Consider the following 22,045-nt stretch of genomic DNA (forward strand, 5'->3'; position numbering starts at 1 on the left):
CCATCTAATCCCAGAAAAGTGATATCAATCATAGTTTTATTGTACTTCATATATTTCCTCCAACACATTTTGAGATATTATATACATTTTTTGAAAACTTTCTTTCGAAAAAATTTGGGGAGCATATTGCAATTAAAATTGCAAAATGTGTATTATCAGATCATTTTAAATGTTGTTTAAATTGTTTACATTTTGATACACAATATGTTGACAATTAACTTATAAAATCTATTTCTTTTAAGCTTTATTTATTAAAGTAGATTCACGTCACAACAACAAAAAACATTGATAGCATAATACATTGGTTAATGCAGTAATATTATACATAGCACTATAGCAGGCACTATTGCAGACCAGTATTTGTCCTTAGCATTGTGCCGACAGCACCTGGACCGGCGGGGCCTTTAATGTCTTGGCTGGACACTGTGCCAATGGATATGACACAAGAGGCTTGTCCTTTGGCTTTCACCCTGGGCCGCACAGAAGCACATACTCCTTGTCAAGTTCACACAGCCTGATCAGACTGTCCATCCGCATTTTGGTATCTGGGGGGTATCGGCTAGTCCATCGCAGTAGGTATACATTTCCTGGCCACTATCATACTCGTAGCCAGCAATTTACGACCCGTGGTTGGGCCCCGGAGAACCAGCCAAACATACAACACATTAGCTTGCAGGAAACCTTATGGTGTAGCATTGCCGAAAGAATATCCGTCAACCCTTCCAATACTCACCCAGCTGCTGGCATGACCATAACATATGAGGTGTGTCTGTGGCTGGCGCCTGGCATCTCGGGCAAGTGTGGCTCTAGATGGGTCAAAACGGGCGTGGCAAGCAGGTGTCAAGTAAACTCTATGGAGGGTTTTAAGTTGTACCAGTTGTAAACCAGTTGTAAATGCCCTGCTATGAGATCTTGAACACAACACTGCCTATCAGTAATTGGAACCCCGGCCTTTCTCCCACCCACTCGTACATTTCATTGGCTCTCTTGGGGAGTCCCGTTGGAACAACCCATAGACAGTGGAGACCAAGTGCCTAGCAGCAGCCGAATTAAGGAGATACTGAAGGAGTGAAAGGGATGGAGTGGGTCGGGAAATGGAAGAGACCATGGTTTAGATGCAGCTCTCATAAAGAAGTGCTGGAGTCTCCTGTGCAGGCCACCCCCCATTTTACGCTCTTTAGCAAGGGCAAAAAGAAGGGGGCATCCCTGCATTGTAACCCTCCTCACGGTCAACTAGTCTGAATTCTTCCCAAACAAACTGATCCTAGCCAATGCTCCTGAGTACAATAGCCTCACGGCAGAGAGAACGAATTTCGGGAGACCCACGACTCTCAACACCTCGAACAAGTAGCCCCATTAAACCGAGTCAAAAGCCTTTTCCATATCCAATAGTGCCGCTACAACCTGTACCCTTGGGTCAATCTGAGCTAAAATAGAAAAAAGTCTCAGAAGATTCAGTGAGGTCGACCTCCCGGGGATAAAGCCAGATTGATCCTTGTGGATCAATGTTAGGCGATCCTCAGCACATCAGGCCTCCCCACATCAGAACACTGCTCACATTCCCCCAACATCTCCACCCCAGCTTCGAGGCTCAAGGGATTCGGTGAACCCACAGAACCGAAAACACCGTCCCTTCTTTGGTGTATGGGCTCGATTACAACCTTTCCTGCATTGGCAACTGCCTTGGAGGATATATCGCAGAAGGGGCGGCGTTACGTCATCACGTCGGTCACGTGATACAGTGTGGCGTTCCTCACGTGATCTTGGTGGACGTCACATGGCCCAGAGACGTCACATGACCCAGGGACACACAGTATAAAGAACTGAGAGGCAGGACGATCATTGCTTCTCAGCTGGCTTCGGACCCTGTTTGGCGTTACTACTTGCTCCTTGCTACCTCGACCACGGAACTCTATCTTGGACTCTCTTGGACACCCCTTGTACCTTTGCTTGGAACTGTTTACCTGTTGCCGGATTTTTTGGACTGCACATCGACTTGCCTTTGGATCATCCCTGAGTATCTTGCTGCACTTCTACGCCCAAGTCAAGCCCTATCTTACAGGTGGCCTACCCGTATCCACGCTTACCTGCGGTTCTACCACTCCAGGGACCGCTGTATCTTTTTGAGCCTCGAACCTCCCTACTAGGTTACCCGGGTCTCCCTTACACCAGATAGGTAAGACACTTTAGATTCTTTTGTTTACCTGCCTGTATTGTGATTGCCTGGTGCTTAACCTCATTCCTTCTTGACAGCAGCATCGGTGTTCCAGAGGCTCCGTGGATCTGGGAAGACATCTCTCACCTGTGGCCTCAAGGGTCGCACAGCGGGTTTCTATTTCGTTCCCCTGTGCGTCACTTGGGGACGGAGGTCTCATCGGTCTACACGACACTCAAGTCAGAACAATCAAGCCTGACAGAAACGGGAGCAACCTGTCTGCCAGGAACTTGGCAAAAATCTTGCTATCCAAATTCAAAAGAGAAAGCGGACGGTGCGATGCACAATCCAGGGGGTCTTTAGCCTCATTCAGCAAACAAATTACCACTGCCTCCTGCATCGAAAGGGGTAGCTGGCCCTACGCCAATGCCTCCTCCCACACATCCACTGTATGCCCCATTTTCTTTTAGATTTCTGCTACTATCCTGTCAGACCCATGCACCTTAGCCGAAGGGAGAACTGAATTGCCGCGAGAATCTCCTACTCCGTGATCGTGATTTCGCTCATGCCCATAGATCCTCTAGATGCAAATATATCTTCATAATATAGTGCAAATGTGCCCAGAATCGAAGCAGAGTCTGCCACTACCCTCCCATCTGATGTTTGAATTGCTGCCATGTCCAGGGCTCCTCTTTCCTGGTGTAACATAGCTGCTAGTAGACGCCCAGGATGTCCTGCCTTCCCATATCGTCGTGACATCACTGGACGTGCCAGATATGTAACCTCCCTTTCAGTTAGGTCGTTAAAGGAGCCCATTTACGTTCTCAATTCAGCCCTTGAGCTCGCGTCACTGGAACCTGGCAGGGCAGACTCAACAGACTTAAGTTTCCCCTCCAAACTCGATAACTGTCTCCTGATTATTTTCAACATGCCTATTTTCAGGGGCATACATCTCCCACACAGTACCACTTTAAAGGCCCCCCAGGCGCAGGCCATCGATCCTACAGAACCCACATTGTTCTCAAAATATGAGCGCACAACATCCACCACTTCACTTTGGTACACTACATCCGCCAGGACCAATGCCTTAAACTTCCACTGGGGTCTGGGTACCAATTCCGACCCCATTTCCAGAGACGACAGAACAGAACAGCACATAATCTTTCGTCATTCTTAGCAGATATGGGCTGGGTAACATGTAATCCAGCCTGGACGATGTACCATGAACAGTTGAATAGTAAGAAAACTCTTTCACTTCTGGATGCAGAACACGCCACGCATCCACCAGGCCCAAAATCAGCTTGCTTTTGCATACCCGGTCCGCTGCCTGAGAGATCTGGTGGGTGTTCCCTATAGACCTGTCCAGCTGCATTCTCAGCATGACATTCAAATCGCCTGCCCAAACAATATGTGTGTGCATATACTTAAAGCAACTGGAGAGCAGGGATTCAAAAAATCCTGGATCGTCTACATTTGGCCCATAGATATTAAAAAATGTCACCATAGAGTAAGCCCAGCTCCCAGACACAATAACAAATCTACCCCTCGGGTCATCCACTTTATCCATCAACTGGAACCGTAAAGATTAATGCAACAATGTCATCAACCCTGCTGAGTAATTAAAATACAATGTGTAGTATTTATTGGAACCCCAGGATTTGTCCACCCCTTTGTTAGCCACTCCAACCAAGTGATTCTCCTGTAACATAATCATTTTGGCGCCATGGCGCTCACAATAGTTGACTACCTTTCTGGTTTTGCGTGTGTTGTTCAAGCCCTGCACATTCCAGCTTATAATATTACATTCTGACATGCCTCCCATAGTCTCTGAACGTGTGTGCTGCATCTCCCCACCATCGAATGACGTGAATCCGTTTTTGAAAAAAACACATCCACTCCTCCCCATGTCGAGCTCCTACTCCCCCACCCACACTGCCCATAGCCCCACGGCAGTGATATACCACACTCAAACCTTTTGTCCCCCAATACCCAACTTGCGAGCTTCTACCCGGGAGCACCAGACACAGCAACCTAGCCCACTCAACCATCATCAGCTCGTCCCCTTGAGGAGAGGGCCTACTTAAACACCATGGGCCTCATTACGAGTTTGGAGGTAGCCTTGGTGCTATTAGCGCCATGGCTGCCTCCAAACTCGGGTCCGGGTTCCTTTAATGAGGAATTATCGGGTCATTTCAACCTTGAAGGACCCGGTAATTCCTCATTCAAAAAACCCATCCCCATTCCAATTCGAGCCCCCAAAGGGCTCAATGGGAATGGGGACGAAGCTAATAATGGGCCCGTTATTAACAGGCCCGTTATTATCTGCCCGGTCCCCTTGCGGGACCCGCAAAGGGCGTCTGGTCTGACCAGACGTTCTGAGCGGGTCCCGCAAGGGAACCTCGTAATAGGGCGGAATGGGTTTACCATTTCCGGCGCCGTTAAACCCATTCCACCCACCTCATAATGAGGCCCAAATGGCCCATTTTGTTACAGTAATTATTTACTTACAAGCCCAAAAACAGGCATTCCCAGCTATGCAACATTGTACTCAGACACTCATCAAACATTTGCTTTAAACACCAGTTGGAGGCCCCTGCCTGCGGATCCACACTGTACCCGTCAAGGCACAGGCAGGGATTCAACAAATATGACCACTTCCGCTGGGTTCGTGAAAAAGATTGTCTTGTTATTGTGGACAACTCTCAGTTTTGAAGGGTACAACATTACATTCTGTATTTGTTTTTCGCACAACATACGATTGGCCGCCAAGAATGATAGCCTTGCTTTTTTCACAGAAGTGGTTAAGTCTTGAAAGAAAGACATCCTTGCCTCTTTGTAGTGTAGATCCCCAGTTCACTAGCCCTGCGTAGAATTACATCCCGCTGATGGTAGTTCAACATTCTCATAATAACTGGGTAGGGATTTTGACCCGGCCGCGGGACCTGGCCTGATATACGATGTGCTATTTCTGCCACCAGGAAGGCACCCAGAACCACCCTACACCCTCCCCGGTTGGTGCGCTGTTCCTCCCGCCTCAAAGATGAGGCCGCACCAACACTGGACACTAGTACAGCACCACCTCCAACAGATCCTAGTGCCTCACCCCAGCAGCCACTGGTGACCAGGATGAATCCCTGGCCCAACGTGAGTGCTCTCCACCTTACTCCACCTCAGCCTGGCACAATCAGCACTTCAGTAGTTCAGGGCCTGTACCCAGCCCTGCCAGGTTACCTTGTGTTACATTGCCACTATTCAGGAAACTGCTGGCTCTCTGTTCCTGGTAGGGTCCAAGAAAAGAATTGGAGCAGGACCCCCAGACTTAGCTGTGGTGAACAAAGTCAGCCCGCCACCACTTCTTCACAGGGACCAGCTGGATTCCCCTGCCGGTCCGCTCTCCTCCGGCTACATGGCGCTCCACCCTCAGCAGACAGCTGTCTTCACAAAGGCATCTTCAACAGGCAGCAGTATGCCTCCTCTCCTGCTTCAGTTGCGACTCCACTGAACCGGGGCGGCTCACACTGCTTCACACCACCAACAGCTGCGAGTTGGAGCCCATCAGCAGACTTTCCCTGGCGCTGACTCTGCAGCGCCTCACTACCGCAGCAGGTCTTCTGCTGACCAGGACGCCCCAGCCTTCAGGAGCGCACGCTAGCCTCTCTGCTTCTCCTCCCGCAACGCCGGGCCACCCTGCGCCAGCCTCCGATGCTGGCAGCTGAAGGCGGGGGAACGAATCAAGCGCCCCCAGTTCAACCCTCCACCGGCGTAGGCCCAAACCCCTTCACTTTATGCAAAAATGCTTCTTGTACCTGATAAACAGCTCTGGCAACGTATTCCAGGGCTCCAGCAGCTAATGGCCTTCTCCCTCCTCAGGTCACAGTGCAGAGCTTAGAAGACAGTGGCCATCTTGGTCGCTGGCCCTCGAGCACCTGACTTATAGAATCCGTAATTAAATATTATATACCTCTATATCAAAAACTTGCAGAGTTAACTCTTGGTTAGAGTGCTGGGGACACATGGTGATTTTTTCACTGTGATTCTAAAATTGTTTTCCAGAGGTCACAGAAAAACCAAGGAAACAGCACTTTATAGTGAACAATGACTTACCGATACTTTCAATACAATGAATGAGTGAATTAATACATTAAGTACTTGACAACACTCACAGAATTTAAGTTCTTTTAAGCCAATTTTGCCTAAATCATTAAGGTCTAGATTTGAATTCTACCTTTTGGGACTGCTTTACCATGAGTATGCATTCATACTATCAGGGGTGACTGAAATACATTTGGCTTAACCACTGATTTACCTACTCTTTAAATGGTCTCTGTTTAATGTTAATTTCTATATAATAAAACATATACCCTAGGCTACTGAAACTATTAATTGCTAGACTGTACAGCTAAAGGAGGATAACAGTTTTCTACAAGCAACTAAGCTTTAACATGTGGCAAATAACTGCAGTAATTTAAATGTACTGATTTCACCATCTTTCAGAAGTGACCATTCAGAGCTGGATTATGGCCTGTGAATCATCTGTTTAGCAGATTCCTACAGCAGGAGCAATAATCTTCTCAGCTTACTATGTGCCTTCATTTGACATATGCATACACATTAGGATATTATAAAATCTACTCTAAATAGCCAACTGAAGTACTGTAAATAATATATGTCAGTAATTAGCATATAGATGCCTTCTTTGCCTGCAACATTGTTCATAATTAACATTTGATAATTTGATACAACTAAAGCACACACTGAGACTGAGCAATGCTATTGTGCTTTGAACATACCTAAATGGATTGGTAAAACAATGCGTGTGGACTGTTGCAGTAGTTCTAAAGAAGTAGTGATGCAATTATCAATGATTGTATCAGTCAAATGGAAGGTTGCATAAGAAAGAAGCAAAGTTCATGAACACAATTGCACACTTACATCAAGCACAGCCGCTCCAACAGCACACGCCACAGGGTTTCCTCCAAAGGTATTAAAGTGCAGGGCGTTGGACAAGGAACTGGCAATTTCTGAAACAAGATAAAGGTATGGTTTCTAGATTACCACCCAGACTTACCACCCTTTTTCCCTAGAAAAAGATCAAAGGGGTTTCATAATCTACAATATACATATGTCCTTTTAAACATGCCATTAAATACTCAGAAGAGATCGTTCTACTCCAAATACACACAGTTGATTTGCCTTTACTTGCAGCACCTCATTTGTTATGGGAAGAATTCAGTTGCATGCACTTTACTCCTGCAGAATACCTCTACCTATGCAATCCTCGTAAGCTACTGAAATAAAACACAATTCTCATCAGAAAAGCAAATAAAAAAAATAACTACCCTTGTTACCAACCAAATAGTGAGAAGAAATGGAGCAGGGGGAATTATTGTTAGTGCGTTATTAGGATTCTGGTGAGATAAGATGGCCACCGAGACAAGAACAATTGACACATTTCATGCAGATATGCTAACAGAGATAAAGCACAATCTTCACCCCTTAGGCGAAGTAGTTTAAATATATTTCTCATTCTTGCATGAGGAGGTTTGTGAATTGGAAGACTGTGCCCGGTGAACTATAGACTTGGACGGTGTTGCGCAGGTGCTTAGAGGACATGGACTCCCTTTCCGCCCAACCAAATGCTGCCTCCAATTTCAGGTGGCCCCTGTCTATATTTGTCATTGCACTCTCAAGGAGCAGAAGATCCTTTTCTAATTAGGCTGTCCATCTTCAGGATCGTTAACACAATTTATCCCAGCTTTTAGAAAAAGAGCATATACCCAGGACCGGCCTGCATGATGGTTGTCCAGAAGGTGCTCTGTGGTCCTGCCTCAATCTTGGGCCAGAAAGTTAGGAGCAGATCCTGAGATCAATCATCTGCTCAATATTGTGATGTCATGCACTGTCTACATGCCTGTTTTCATTTCTGATACTTAATAGCCATCCAGTTCACGTACACTTACTCGACTTTGCCCATTGCCCTTATTAACAAAATCTTAATCTTTTTTCAGATTCCTCGCTATTGTTGACCATCGTCATTCTAACAGCTGAATGAGCAGCGATAGAGGGAAGTTCACAACTACAACCCTGACCTTGAATTAGGTCAGTGTTTTTTTTTGCTTACTGTGACGAATCGAGAGGTTTGCCCTTTCTACCTCTACACCCTTTGAGGCTAGGGAGGGGAGCCTGCTCCACAAGACCCTCCATAGAGGACTGGGCAAGTGGGGCCTCACTGGGAGTGAATACCCCTAAGGGGCAATGCCTCTTATTCCCAAAAGGAACTCCCTATGCAGCCTACTTTATCTGCATATATGTGACTACCTACAACAAGGAATAAAATAACCTTTGTTCCTTTGGCTTCAGGCAATGCTGGTTTCATTAAGAATCCTGAAGCAAAGAGGACTGTACCTTTAATATAAATCCTCTATGAAAGGAAGATGAGTGGATCAGGAGGAGGAAGAGAGATCCTTATGCAGGGGGAACCCCTGCGAGATTGCAACGTCTTGGAGGGGTGGAGCAGCATCATACCATGCAGTCGATGGCAATCACAAAAGCAAGACATGCCAAGAGGAGAAGCCAGAGACCCAGCTAAACCAGCAACTGGTGAACCATTACGGAGTACTGTTCAAGCTGGTGGCATGACCACCAAAGCAATGTGGTGGGCTGGGCGCCCAGAGAACTTCGGCAACACCAGCACAAGTGGGAGTGCTGGAACCTCCCACCAGCAAGTGCTCGCTGAACCATACCCTGCATGGAGATGCTGAGAACAGGACAGAGTGGAAGCCTGATGTAGAGGAAAAAGAGACCAAAGAAGGAAACCTGAGTGAACGCCTAACCCCAGAAGGTCAATCCCACCGAAGGAAGGTACTGGGGAGAGTATCAGAATGGGGAGACACTGGGTGGAAGTTAAGAAAAGTGACGAAAGTTATATTATGTTTGGAACATTGAAAACTCCGAACAGAGTTGGGTATAAAATATCTATGATTGCTAAACGTTATTTATAGACTAAAATCTTAAGAAAGTCCCGCTTAGGATGGCAAGAAGAAGCCACCAATAGTACACAAGAACAAGAGAACAAAAACTTTAAAGAGAGAAAGTGAGAAAAATATTGTATCACTATAATTTGTAGAAACAAGAAACCCGAGACCCAGCACAGTAGCGAGAACGCAGGGGTCGAGGTGTTACGTCCCTGGCCAAATGTAATAAAAGTCAGAGGGCTCGAATTGAGAATGAAAAAAATACTCAGAGGAAGGACTATAAGAGAATATCACCAGACATTTATTGAAGAGATCCCTGAGAACCTTGAGACACATTATCAAGTATGTCAAATTAAACCCATGAGCCTCTTACAGGTAGAAGAGGAATTTATCATTAAGACAAGTACCATTAACAAGAAAAGCCAAAGGGAGTGTGGAAGACCCTCTACTGAGAACAAACATTGGTCAAATACCCTGTTCTATGGAATTTCTTCCACTCAGCAGGGTCTACAACCATGTGTACTTAGACTGTCTCCACCCACAGGTACCTATATTCGCTTGCCTCAAAATCAGGGCTCACATGGAGATATGGATTAGTCGTTATGGTGGGGGTGATAGACCCATCAACAATCCGGCTCCCGTGCTGCGCACAGCACTGAAACTGCGATTTTGGATCCCCAGACCTACATGTTAAATATTGTCGACAAAGGGAAGACTGGACTACTTATGCTACTTGATCTGAGCGCCTCTTTTGACCTCCTTGATCACGGACTTATGAAACGTGCGCTAGAAAAAGTTGCAAATTGCTCAGAGGTTGCAATTGCATGGCTCCTATCATTTCTCTCCAATAGGAAATCTAACGTTCATTGGGGTGACAAATTCTCCTACGCAATTGATATTCTTTGCAGAGTTCCACAGGGAGCCAGCATATCGCCCCTACTGTTCAACCTTTACCTAAGACTACTCTGTGAAGTCCTGGACAACATCAAGGTCTTTTTCACCAGTTATGCAGATGACACTCAGCTAGTATTGGAACTAAGTGGAAACTACTCAGAGGATAGCAACTCAGTTACATCAGCATACAACCACATTGAATTATGGATGTGTCAAAACTGGTTATGCCTTAACAGCAATAAAACCGAGCTAATGATCTTTGGCTCCCATCAAGCGCGAGCCAAACTAACCCCTCAATACAAATCTTTCCACATCAAGGACTTCCCAATACAGGTTGTAGAAAAGGTCAAGACACTGGGTATGATCATGGAGGCATCTATGAGGTTGGATGCTCAAGACGCGCATGTCACAAAAAACTGCCTTTATCATCTTAGACTATTAAGAGTGATAAAGCCCTACATTAGTGAAGAGAATTGTATGACAATAGCCATAGCAATTATACTACCGCGGCTGGACTACGGAAACTCACTAATGCTTAGTGCAAATAAACAGTGCACCACAAAACTCCAACACATACAAAACAATGCCATCAGGATTATCAAGCAGAAACCCAAGACCGAACACATTAGTAATGAAAGAAGGGAACTTCATTGGCTCAAAGTGGAAGACAGGGTATTGTTCAAGGCCATGACGCTGGTCGATAAATGCCTTTATGGGAAAGTCCCAGCATACCTCAAATCAAAAACTTCCATATATGTGCCAGGCCACTCATTAAGATCCGAATACAGAGGCCAAATCACAGGAACTGCCCACAAAAGATCCAACGGAATGGGCAAGGCTTTTCTCATATCCGCAGCTGTCAAATGGAATAGTCTGCCTGCAGATCTAAGACTAGAAACAAACCTTTTGTGCTTCAGGAAAAATCTGAAAATCCTCCTCTTCAAATAACTCCAGAACTACACTACCGTCTATATATTGTCCAGTCTCCATGTTAGTCTACTTGTTGTTTTATGTGTCTTTATGTGATGCCCTGATGCCTGAGGGCGACCAGTGTGATACAAAGAAATAAAATAAAATGAATAAAATAAATGTATAAAGTCCTGCTGTGTAACCATGGGAATAACCCCCTACACTGTAAAGGAAGAAGAGAAAATAGCGAAAGAGATTTTGGAGCAGGCCTTGTTCCCAGTTCCTGAAGAAGTGGAAAAGTAAAGACAAACCGAAAGGGGCTCGAGGGGTTTTGGTGAAGCAGACCTCGGAGTGTCGCCACCCTCCCCGATCTGTCCTTTGCCCAGAGGAATTATCCTGCCCTCACAGAGGCCTTTGGCAGGATAACTACTGAAGAGAATGGATGCAGCCAGGCTGGGCTGTTTATTTTCTACAAAAGGGCTTTTTATGCAAAGGGAACCCAGTTAGTGTTTCCCCGGAGCAATCGAAGGATAGTGCGGGAGCTAGCTCATTTCCACCTCACCGTGGGGTTGCAAAGACTCAGGGCCTCATTACGACCCTGGCGGAAATCGCGGTGCAAAATGCACCATGGAGCACGGCGGAAAGCTGCCGATAGCGCCATGGGGGTTGGCGGATTTTCCGCCCCATTCCGACCTTGGCGGGGCGGTAAATCCCCAATCCCCATTTTACCCTTCCCCATTCCCATTTTTGCCCCATAGGGTATAATGGGAGTGGGGAAGGCGTTAATTACGCCACCGTAAAATACGGTGGCGTAATTAACAACAAGGTCCCGTAGCGCCATGGATTTCTCCGCCCGGAAAAACCAGGCGGAAAACGCTCCATGGCGCTACGGGAACTCGTAGTAGGGCGGACGGGTCCGCCGCGAATAACGCTGGCGTAAACCCACTCCGCCAGGGTCGTAATGAGGGCCTCAGTGTCAAGTAGTACGGACAATCTTTTGCCCTGAGTTTTTACGGATGCTAAGAATTATGTCTTGGCTTATGATATCTGCCAAAAGACAGCAGCTACTCAGGGATGTCATTTCACCAAGCAGAAATGACATCACATGACCCTTGACCTCTGATGACATCACATGAAGTGATATCATTTGACCCCACCCCTAAGTGACATCATGGGAAGCGATGGAACACAACTTTTCACCCCTTGACAAAACAGGAAGTGGCATCACATAGTATTGTTCCTAAGTACACTATGAAAAATAAGGTTACAATGTCACTGTTATGTGATATACATTTCATACAAGAATGGATCACCATATGTATCGTTAATATCAGCAGGTATTGGCCCAAATTACTGTGAATGCAAGCAGACATACAAGGCCAAATGATAATGATGTGTTATTATACAGTACTTACGCTTAAGCACTTGATATAGAAAAAATATACATACAATATCACCCAATCTGTGTTGGTACTCATTTATCAACCTCAAAAGAATGAAAGGCTGAGTTGTTCTTGCCGGGATTCGAACCGAAACCCCGCAGATCACATGCACATCGCAGCAGGGTGCGCTGAACCCACTGAGCTATTTTACCGTCTGTGTATTTCAGAAGGGAGGTTACCAAGCAACGCACATGCGTAACAACCGAAGGTGCTAGGAAACTGCTTTCCTCACTGAAAATCTTGTTCGTGTACGTATAGTTTGTATTGATTGTAGAATTGTATGCCAGTTTTTGCTTATATTACGGTGTGTATGTGAATCAAGCTACTTGAATTGCAACTAGAAATTGAATCCGTGACCTACTGAGAATTACTGATCCACACACGCTGTGACTTATAAAGCAGCGTGTGTGCTGAGTACTTCCGTATTTGTTGTTAAGGTTTCACTTTAAGTTGATACTCACCCCGCTGCGCGGCTGGGAGCCAGTCCTTGTTGTGAATCTAAGCGCGTTCTGGGCGTGAAACATCCTTTCAGCCCATTGTTCGATTAAGCGATCTGGGTCCACAACTCCCAGAAGCAACAGCGCTCTATTAACCGATACGTCAGGCGCTTCAGCGCTTTGAGAGCCAAGCCGGTCTTGCGTCGGTCCAGCCGAACACTCTATATATATGTTACGGTCACCTGGCTCCCACAGAGGCGTCGATCTGGACTGGACTGCTGCGGTCTCCACCAATGTGACGCGTAGGGCCGAGATGACGGACTGGACTGGCCCACCTAGCTTCGTTTGCTTGGCCCGTAGGAATATTCTTCTGCAAGTGGAGAAAGGGAATTAACCATCCGTGGAGTTGAGCGTAAATCCCCCCACCCCGCTGTTCTCCCCACTGATCACCTTGGATGTTCCCTCTTATAGTCTCACCTGATGATTTGAAAAGATGAGTTCTCCATCCTGCATTGAGCGCAGGGGCGCATAGATAACCAGTTGCTTCACTGGCTCGAAGGAATTAGTGAGTTCCAGGACAATATTGACTCCGATATTCCCGACAAGACGCCGTAAGTATGTAGTTCGTAAAAATCCAAATGCCTGACTTTCACTCTTGTCCGATTCCTTGCAGGTTGCAGCTTGACCCTACTGAAGAGTTCCTCGTGGCAACCGGTAATGTTCTGGTAAGGATTTGTATTATCCAACACAGTTCGATAAAATAATGTCCATATGTAACCCTTTGCTTTCTCCCTTATGCAGGCGCTGAGAGAAAGTATGAAGTCTCGGGGAATAATGCCTCCGGCGGTAAAATCAGGTAAGTCTTTTGTGGTGAGGAGGGTTCCCCTTATTAGTCCCTTGTTTCACCTTGCTGTCCTTTTGTTTCCCCTTATGGGCCGGGGTTCGGCTAGGATGCAGTGGAAGCTGCGCCGACCCGTGAAGAAGAATAGTACCCCCAGTGGTAAAATCAGGTAAGTCTATGGGAGGTATTCCTCTGTGTATTCCCTTGGCTCACCTTGCTGTTCTTGTCTTCTCCTTAGGTGCCGGAGTGTGGCGGTAACATGTAGGAGGATGCGGTGAAATGTGAAGATGCTGCGAAGGCCGGTGAGTTCAGTGCAGCGCTGCAGCAGGCGAAGCGACGCGCATAAAATAACTTCTTTCTTCCAGCTCGAAGGCGCGATGGATCGGGAATTCAGGTAAGGATCAAAGGTATTGCTCTTGTTCTAACATTTTCTCCTTCTTTCTCCCTTTTTCTAGGCGCTCCAAACTCGAGGCGGGCGTGGCAGAAGACTGGATGCAGACTTGCAGGCACGGTGAGCGTTACGCTGCTGGATGCAGAATAACACGAAGCATGTGCTGCTCTTCGGGCGTGGTTTAAATAGCCTCCAAAGTAGTCCCAGGTAAGTATTCCTCCCCAGCCCCACCCGAGTAAAAAAATAGTCCCTAGGTAAAATAGTCCCTTCCAAGCCTCGTTTGGCTTGGAGCTCTTGCAGCATGGTCTGCATCAGGTAAGTCTGCAGCATGGTCTGCATCAGGTAAGTTTTAATCTATGAGCCTGGCGCCTATGGCACCAGGACTGACTCTCCATATGAGCTTGGCGCCATAGGCGCCAGGACTGCACCCAAATAGCCCCTAGCGGGGGTTGTTGGGCTTGCTGGGGTAACTTGATGCCTGCTTCTGGGGTTGCTGGACTTGGTCTGGGTCCCCGGGGGTAGGCATCATGACAGCACTCCCCCCCAAGGCCCCTCCTAAAGTCATTCTTCCCTGTGGTTTCGGTTTGTCTGGGAAATTTAGGTGGAATTTTTTCACCAATCGGGGTGCATGAACATGGTCACTAGGTTCCCATGACCTTTCCTGTGGTCCGTAACCTTTCCAGTCGATTCAATAAAAAAGTTTTGACTTTATCAGCTTGGAGTCCAGGATGTTCTTAACTTCAAATTCGGGTTCTCCGTCTACAAGGATGGGGTCTGGTGGCTTGGTTAGTCTTGTCCCTGGTTGTACTGGCTTCAAAAGTGACACATGAAAGACGGGATGAATTTGCATATTAGCAGGTAAGTCCAACTTGACAGCTACCGGGTTGATAATGGCCTTAATAGAGTAAGGTCCCAAATATCTGGGGTTAAAGGTCCGTGTTCCCTTTAGAGGTATATGTTTTGTGGCTAACCATACTTGGTCCCATATTTGGTATTGTGGAGAATCACTTCTATGCCGATCAGCATCTTTCTTTTTCTTTCGCCTGTTTTAAATGTGTAGTTGCTTCCTTAAAGGCTTGTGTAATCGTAGCGTGCAGATGGTCCACTGCAGGCATTTCTAAGTCTTGGGGTGAGTCAAGGTCTGAGGTTCGAGGATGGTGCCCATATAAGGTATAAACGGGGCTTTGTCCAGTTCCAGAGTGTACTGAATTATTGTATGCATATTGGGCGATCCAAAGAATGTCTTTCCAATTACTCTCCGTCTGATGTAACATACAACGCAGGTATTGTTCGAGAGTCTGGTTGGTCCTCTCCGTTTGACCATCAGTTTGGGGGTGGTAACTGGTCGATAAGGAACAAGTTACTTACCTGTAACTGTTGTTCTCCAGCATGGGTCTGGCATGGATTCACATGCTCATGAATACTCCCCGTCGTCAGGCCGGGAATCCTCGGTATAGAAAAAATCAGTATCAGTTTCGTTTCTGATCTGTCTTTCTCAGTAGTAACCAATCACTGGTCTATAGGTCATACTGCCCCAAGCCAATGACTGCCCTCTCCGTAAGCCCGCCCCTGGAAGCCATCCTCAGATTTGGTAGCACGTGAAGTGGCAGTATGACCAAGTGAAGAGCCGCAGAGCGGTAGGCGGGAGGGTTCGCATGTGAATCCATGCCAGACCCATGCTGGAGAACAACAGTTACAGGTAAGTAACTTGTATCTTCTCCAGCATGGGGTCTGGCATGGATTCACATGCTCATGAATATAAGAATACATAGCAGTATACACATGCACAACCACGGGAGGTGGCAAAAGGCTCAATATCAAGCAATACAACAACTCAACATTAAGCAACTCTTACTTCCTCAACAGGCTCACCTTAGGCGAACAGGTTGCGCAGCACTGCCTGGCCAACTCTGGACTCCTCCCTGGAATCCCGGTCGACGCAGTAGAATCTTGTGAAGGTGTGCGTCGACCTCCACGTAGCAGCCCTGCAGATGTCTAGCAGGGGCACACCAGACAGGAACGCCGTAGTAGCAGCGATCGCTCTGGTCGAATGGGCCCTCGGACGGCCTGGCAACGGTCGGTTTGCCAACCGGTGACAGTGCATGATGCAGCCGGAGAGCCATCTGGAAATGGAAGTCTTCGAGAGAGCCTTCCCTTGATTCACAGGTCCAAAGTTCACAAACAGCTGTGATGTCTTCCGAAAACTCTTCGTGCGGTCCACGTAGAACTTCAGCGCTCTAGCTACATCCAGCGAGTGCAAAGTCCTCTCAGCCGGCGACGAAGGCGACGGGAAGAAAACTGGCAACACCAAGGGCTCGTTGAGGTGGAAGTCCGACGGCACCTTGGGCATGAAGGAGGGGTGCGTCCTCAGCACCACCCTCGTGTCGTGAAAAGTCAAGTATGGAGGCTTGCAAGACAGGGCCTGGATCTCTCCCACTCGTCGTGCAGAGGTGATGGCCACGAGGAATGCTGTTTTCCACGACAGAAACTTCAACGGCACTGAATGCATAGGCTTGAATGGGGCCCCCATGAGCCTAGTTAGTACCACGTTGAGCTCCCACGCCGGGGCAGGGGCCTTCACCGGCGGGAATGATCAGAACAGTCCTTTCATAAATTCCTTCACCAGACGATGAGACCACAAGGACGCCCGTCCTGTAGTTCTGGTGTAACGTGAGACGGCAGCCAGATGTACCTTGATGGAAGCGTGAGATAGGCCAGCCTTGGCCAAAGACAGTAGGTACGGCAATACTTGAGGGGCCGTAATCCGCAGAGGGTTAATCTTCTGTGCACGGCACCAGACAGAGAACCTCTTCCATTTATGTCCATAGCACTTCAGAGTTGAGGATGCCCTGGCCTTTGCAAGAAACTCTCTGCAGTCAGCCGGGATGTCGTATCCTCCAAACTCTAGTGCTGCAGGAGCCAGGCCTGCAAGTTCAGCGACTCTGGTTCGTGATGAAGAATGGCGCCTCCTTCTCTGGAGAGAAGATCCGCGTCCATCGGCAGCTTGACTGGAGTGGACGCTGACAAGTCCAGAAGGTCCGGGAACCAGATCTGCCTCGGCCACACCGGTGCGACGAGGATTATCCTGCACCGGGACCTCTTGAGCTGGTTGACGAGCCGGAGTAGCAACAGCAACGGCGGGAATGCATAAAGGAACAGGCCGTCCCAGGGGAACGAGAAAGCATCGCCCATGCTCCTCGGTTGGGGAAAGCTGCTGGCGAACCTCCGGCACTTGGAGTTCGCCGCCGTCGCAAAGAGATCGATCTGGGGTTTGCCCCATCGCCGGAAGAGTCGGTCCACTTGATCCTGGCGCAGTTCCCACTCGTGGCACGAGCGCAGCTCTCTGCTGAGTGAGTCGGCGATGGTGTTTTTCATCCCTGCCAGATGAAAGGGTACCAGAAACATCCCTTGGGCGACGGCCCAATGCCACAGATCCTGGGCTTCCTTGGACAGGGCAGGGGATCTGGTTCCGCCCTGCTTCCGAATGTACAACATCGTGGTGGTGTTGTCGGTGAAGATCCTCACCACCTTGCCCTTGAGGGACGGAAGGAAGGACCTGAGGGCCCAGAACACTGCGCGGAGCTCCAAGATGTTGATGTGGAGAGTCTTCTCCTCCGGGAGCCAAAGGCCTCTCGCGTGGAGACCCCCGGTGTGCGCTCCCCAACCTTCCAGGGAGGCATCCGTCGTCACCGTCAGCTGGTGGGCCGGGGCTAGGAAACCTGTTCCCGCTGTCAGATTAGCGCGGACACCCCACCATCGTATCGCCTGACGGAACGCTTCGTCGAGCGGGATCCTGTCCTCGAAGCTGCCCGTCGTCTGGATCCAGTGGGCGTCGAGGAATTCTTGCAAGGGCCGCATCCGAAGTCTGCAGTGGGGCACCAGATAAATGCAGGAGGACATCATTCCGAGGAGGGACTTGATAGACCTCACTCTGGCCACGTCCGTGGCCAGCAGATGTTGCACCTTTCCTAGGATGGTCCATATCCTTTCCTCCGACGGTGAGGCCCGCCGCGCCACTGTGTCGAGCTGTGCTCCCAGAAACAGGGCGACTTGCGACGGGACCAGGTGGGATTTTGGAAAGTTGATGGAGAACCCCAGGTCCGTGAGCAGCTGGACGGTCTTCGCAGTGTGTTCCACGGCGAGCTCCCTTGTCCTTGCCCGTATGAGCCAGTCGTCCAGGTAGGGGTAGACGTGGATCCCCTGCAGGCGCAGCCGCGCCGCCACCGGTGCTAGGCACTTGGTGAACACCCTGGGCGCCGATTTTAATCCGAACGGGAGGGCCTTTAACTGGTAGTGCCGCCCTTTGACCACGAACCTTAGGAACTTTCGGTGTCTCTTAAGAATAGGGATGTGGAAGTAAGCATCATCAAAGTCCAACGACGACAGGAAATCGCCCTCCTCCAGCTGTCCCAGCACGTGCTGGAGGGTGACCATCCGGAACTTCTGTGCCTTGATGTATTTGTTTAGTCGTTGCAGGTCCAGGTTGGGACGCCATCCTCCTGTCTTCTTCTTCACGAGGAAGTATCTTGAGTAAACTCCGGAGCCCCGAAGCCTCTTCGGGACGAGCTCGATGGCACCTTTCCTGAGCATCGCCCTTACTTCCAACAGCAGTTGAGGGATGTGATTTTCCTTCCTGGCCACGGGAGGAATGCGGGTGCACCTCTTCTGGAACTCGAGGGTGTGCCCCAGGGCCAGGGCGTCCAGCACCCAACGGTCGGTGGAGATGGACTCCCACACGCTGACGAACTTCGTCAGCCGGCCTCCCACCGGGGTGCTTCGGCGGGGGCCCGACCCTACGGTCGGTTCAATCTTGCTTGGAGGCCGCTTTGCCTCCTTGACCACCTTGGCGACGACGGCGCGATCCACCTGACTTGCCGCGTCCCCTGTAGGCCTCCTGCGACGAAGACCTTGCCGCTTGACGGTACGTAGAGGAGCTGCTGCCGGCTCCCTTGGAGGCACCCTGTCTGCCTCCGGAGCTCCGAAAGGACGGCCGTCGCTGTTGGAGCACACCCAGTGCACGGGCCTTCTCCGTGTCCGTCTTGATCGCCTGAAGGGATTCATCAACCGCCTTGCCAAAAAGGTTGTTCCCATCGAAAGGCATGTCCAAAACCTTGGTCTGAACGTCCTGCCGGAAATCCGTCGCCTTGAGCCATCCTCGTCGTCTCAGGCAAACGCTGTTGCCCAACTGACGGAAACCGGTGTCAGCGATGTCCGTAGCCACCGTAATTGCGTGGTCCGAGGCAATCTCACCTTCCTGCAAGATTTCCAGGGCCTCAGCCCTCTTGGCATCCGGAAGGAAGTCCAAGAGAGGGGCGATCTTGAACCACAACTCCCTGTCGTAGCGGGCTACGTTGGCCGCCTTGATGGTCGTCGCTGCAGATGAGATGACCCGTCGTCCCATCGCATCCAGCTTCCTACCCTCGCCGTCCGGAGGGGAGGTTGAAGTCGAGGCCGATGCCCCCCCCGCTTTCTTCTTGGCCGCCGCCGAAACAGCCGAGTTCGGGGTAGGTTGCGCCCTAAGGCACAAGGGGGCAGCGTCGGGGACCCGGTACTTCTTCTCGTACCGGTCCCTCTTCGCAGGAGCCGTGGCAGGGTTCTTGAGGAGGGCAAGCCCCTCATCCCAGATGTCGTCAAGAAGCGGTACGCCGAAGACCGTCTTCCTTTTAGCCTCGCGCCGTTGGTAAAGGAACCCCTCCTTCTTCTTTTCCTCGGGGCAGAGCTGGAGGAGCTTGGATGCCCTGGAAATCATTGCATGGAAGGATCCAATCTCGTCGGGCGGGGACGCCCGGGCAGGGGGCGACGGGGGATATGTCCCGTCGTTGCCTCCGTCGTCATCCGTACCCGTCGTAGTCGTGTCCATGCCTGTATCATCCCTGTGGGTAGTGGACCGGGGGGAAGGCAGAGAAGGCCGCAGAGGAGGGTGAGGAGGCCTAGGATGCGTCCTCCTCCTCATAAGTGGTGGGCTCTCCGAAGGTCCTGGCTCTGGTTCCTCCGTCGGGTCTGGCTCAGGCACCTCCGTCGGGGGAAGGGGCAACCTAGTCCTTATCTCCGAGCATAAGGACTGGATGGCTGACAAAATGGCCGCCGAGGTGTACTGCGGCGCCGGAAACGACGGGAGCGAGGGCTCCTGAGGAGCCTCGTCTGCGTCACCGTCGCCCTCGTCGTCGCCCTCGTTGGGATCCCTCCCGATGGGCTGTGCCTCCTCCACGACTTGGATGAGCTCCTCTTCTGAGGTCGTGTCCGTATCCACGACGGCCACCAACCCCTCCCCCACCCTTTCCAATGAGGACTTTGTGGGGGTATTCTCAATGGGCCTGAAAGACGACTCCCTCCGCGATGGCAGGGAGACTCTGGTACCTGAGGGCGCCTCCACTGGTGTAGCCTCCACAGGCTGAGCCAGGGCCGCGGCGACATCCTCAATCGAGGTCTTAGCAGGGTAAATTACGGCCAACGTCACCTTCTGTACGCCTGGGGTCTTCACCTTGGGGGGAGGGTCCGAGCCTCGCTCCCCCTCTGCCGGAATCTTCGAGATCGACCGGGGCCTCTCCAGAAGCTTCGCCGGGTTCTCGGACTTCCTCTTACCCGAGCCAGAGCGTTGGCTCGTGGTCGATAGCGCCGGGGAGGATGCGCCCTGCCTGGCAGCCAAGGAGCCCGAACGTTCGGCGCTCCCGGTGCCCGCGGACTCGCGGTGCTTAGCCTTTTGTTGGGCCCCCGTCGCCGGAGCACCCTCACAGGACTTAGAAGACCGCTCGGACTTCTTTTTCTTCTTCTCGCCTGGCGGGCTCTTACCTTCCAGCCAGTTGGCGAGACGGAAGTGGCGATCCTTCATGGTCCGCTCCGACATGTTCCCACAAAACGCGCAGTCCTTTTCCTTGTGCGTCCTGTCCTCATGGAGACAGTAGAGGCATAACGAATGCTCGTCCTCCTTGAAAACGTTGTGAAGCTGGCATCCAGGGCAGGTCCTGAACAGCTTCCCGGGCGTCAAGCTCCCTTTCTCCTGGGCCATGTCCGGGGTAGGCCTCGGAACTTCTGGAATCCTCCAAAAGCGTAACTCAACGAAATCTTCACCCTTGAGGGACGTAGAAACTCCGAAACGGATCCCCGTTGATCGGAAGTAGAAACGGTGGAGCTTGAGCTCTATTTAACCGAAAAAATTAGAAAATCTCCTGAAAAAAGCACTAAAACGCAGCAAAAGCTCGAGAGCTAAGTACGAGGACTCCCAACACTTGAACGTGCGGTAAAAATCTGAGGATGGCTCCCAGGGGCGGGGCTTAGGGAGAGGGCAGTCATTGGCTGGGGGCAGTATGACCCAGAGACCAGTGATTGGTTACTACTGAGAAAGACAGATCAGAAACGAAATTGATACTGATTTTTTCTATACAGAGGATTCCCGGCCTGACGACGGGGAATATTCATGTGCATGTGAATCCATGCCAGACCCCATGCTGGAGAACCTCACATCGATTTGCGCCAATTGACAGCATTTTTTCCAAAAATGTGAAATGAATTGACTGCCCCTGTCAGAGACCAACACGGACGGAAATCCATGTATGTGAACAATGTTTTCGAGGAATTCTTTGGCCAGGATTGAGGCTGAAGTTAGTCCTTTTAAAGGAATAAAGTGGGCCATCTTGGAAAAAAGATCCACAATAGCTAGAATGGTGTTAAACCCATTACAAGGAGGTAGATCGGTAATAAAGTCTAACGATAAGGTGTGCCATGGTGTAGGCGGAATGTCTAAAGGTTGTAAGAGTCCAGCTGGTTTTTTCTTTTGACTTTTGTTTTGGGCGCAAATGCCACAAGACATCACAAATGATTTAATATCCTTTCGCCAGGTGGGCCACCAGAATTGTCTTTTAATTTTAGCTTCAGTTTTTGCAATACCTGGGTGCCTCTCCATTAGGGTATCATGATAACGGGAAATTACTAGCTCTTGTAGTTCCTTGTGTGGCAGAAATAGCCGCCCTTGGTAATAAGGCAGATCATTGGTGACAGAGTAGTC

At 49.7% G+C, this 22,045-nt stretch overlaps 1 protein-coding gene across 1 annotated transcript in view; it reads right to left on the minus strand.

The window, feature by feature from the left end:
* AGXT2 (alanine--glyoxylate aminotransferase 2) overlaps positions 1–22,045 on the minus strand; it is a 988,366-nt gene that overhangs the window by 134,386 nt on the left and 831,935 nt on the right. Inside the window, exon 11 of the mRNA XM_069627115.1 lies at positions 7,088–7,176. Coding sequence (XP_069483216.1) covers positions 7,088–7,176 — 89 coding nt within the window. The remainder of the gene's footprint in view (positions 1–7,087; positions 7,177–22,045) is intronic.

This window comes from Ambystoma mexicanum, chromosome 6p, assembly GCF_040938575.1.
Source record: "Ambystoma mexicanum isolate Mex_15411 chromosome 6p, UKY_AmexF1_1, whole genome shotgun sequence".
Classification (NCBI taxonomy): domain Eukaryota; kingdom Metazoa; phylum Chordata; class Amphibia; order Caudata; family Ambystomatidae; genus Ambystoma; species Ambystoma mexicanum.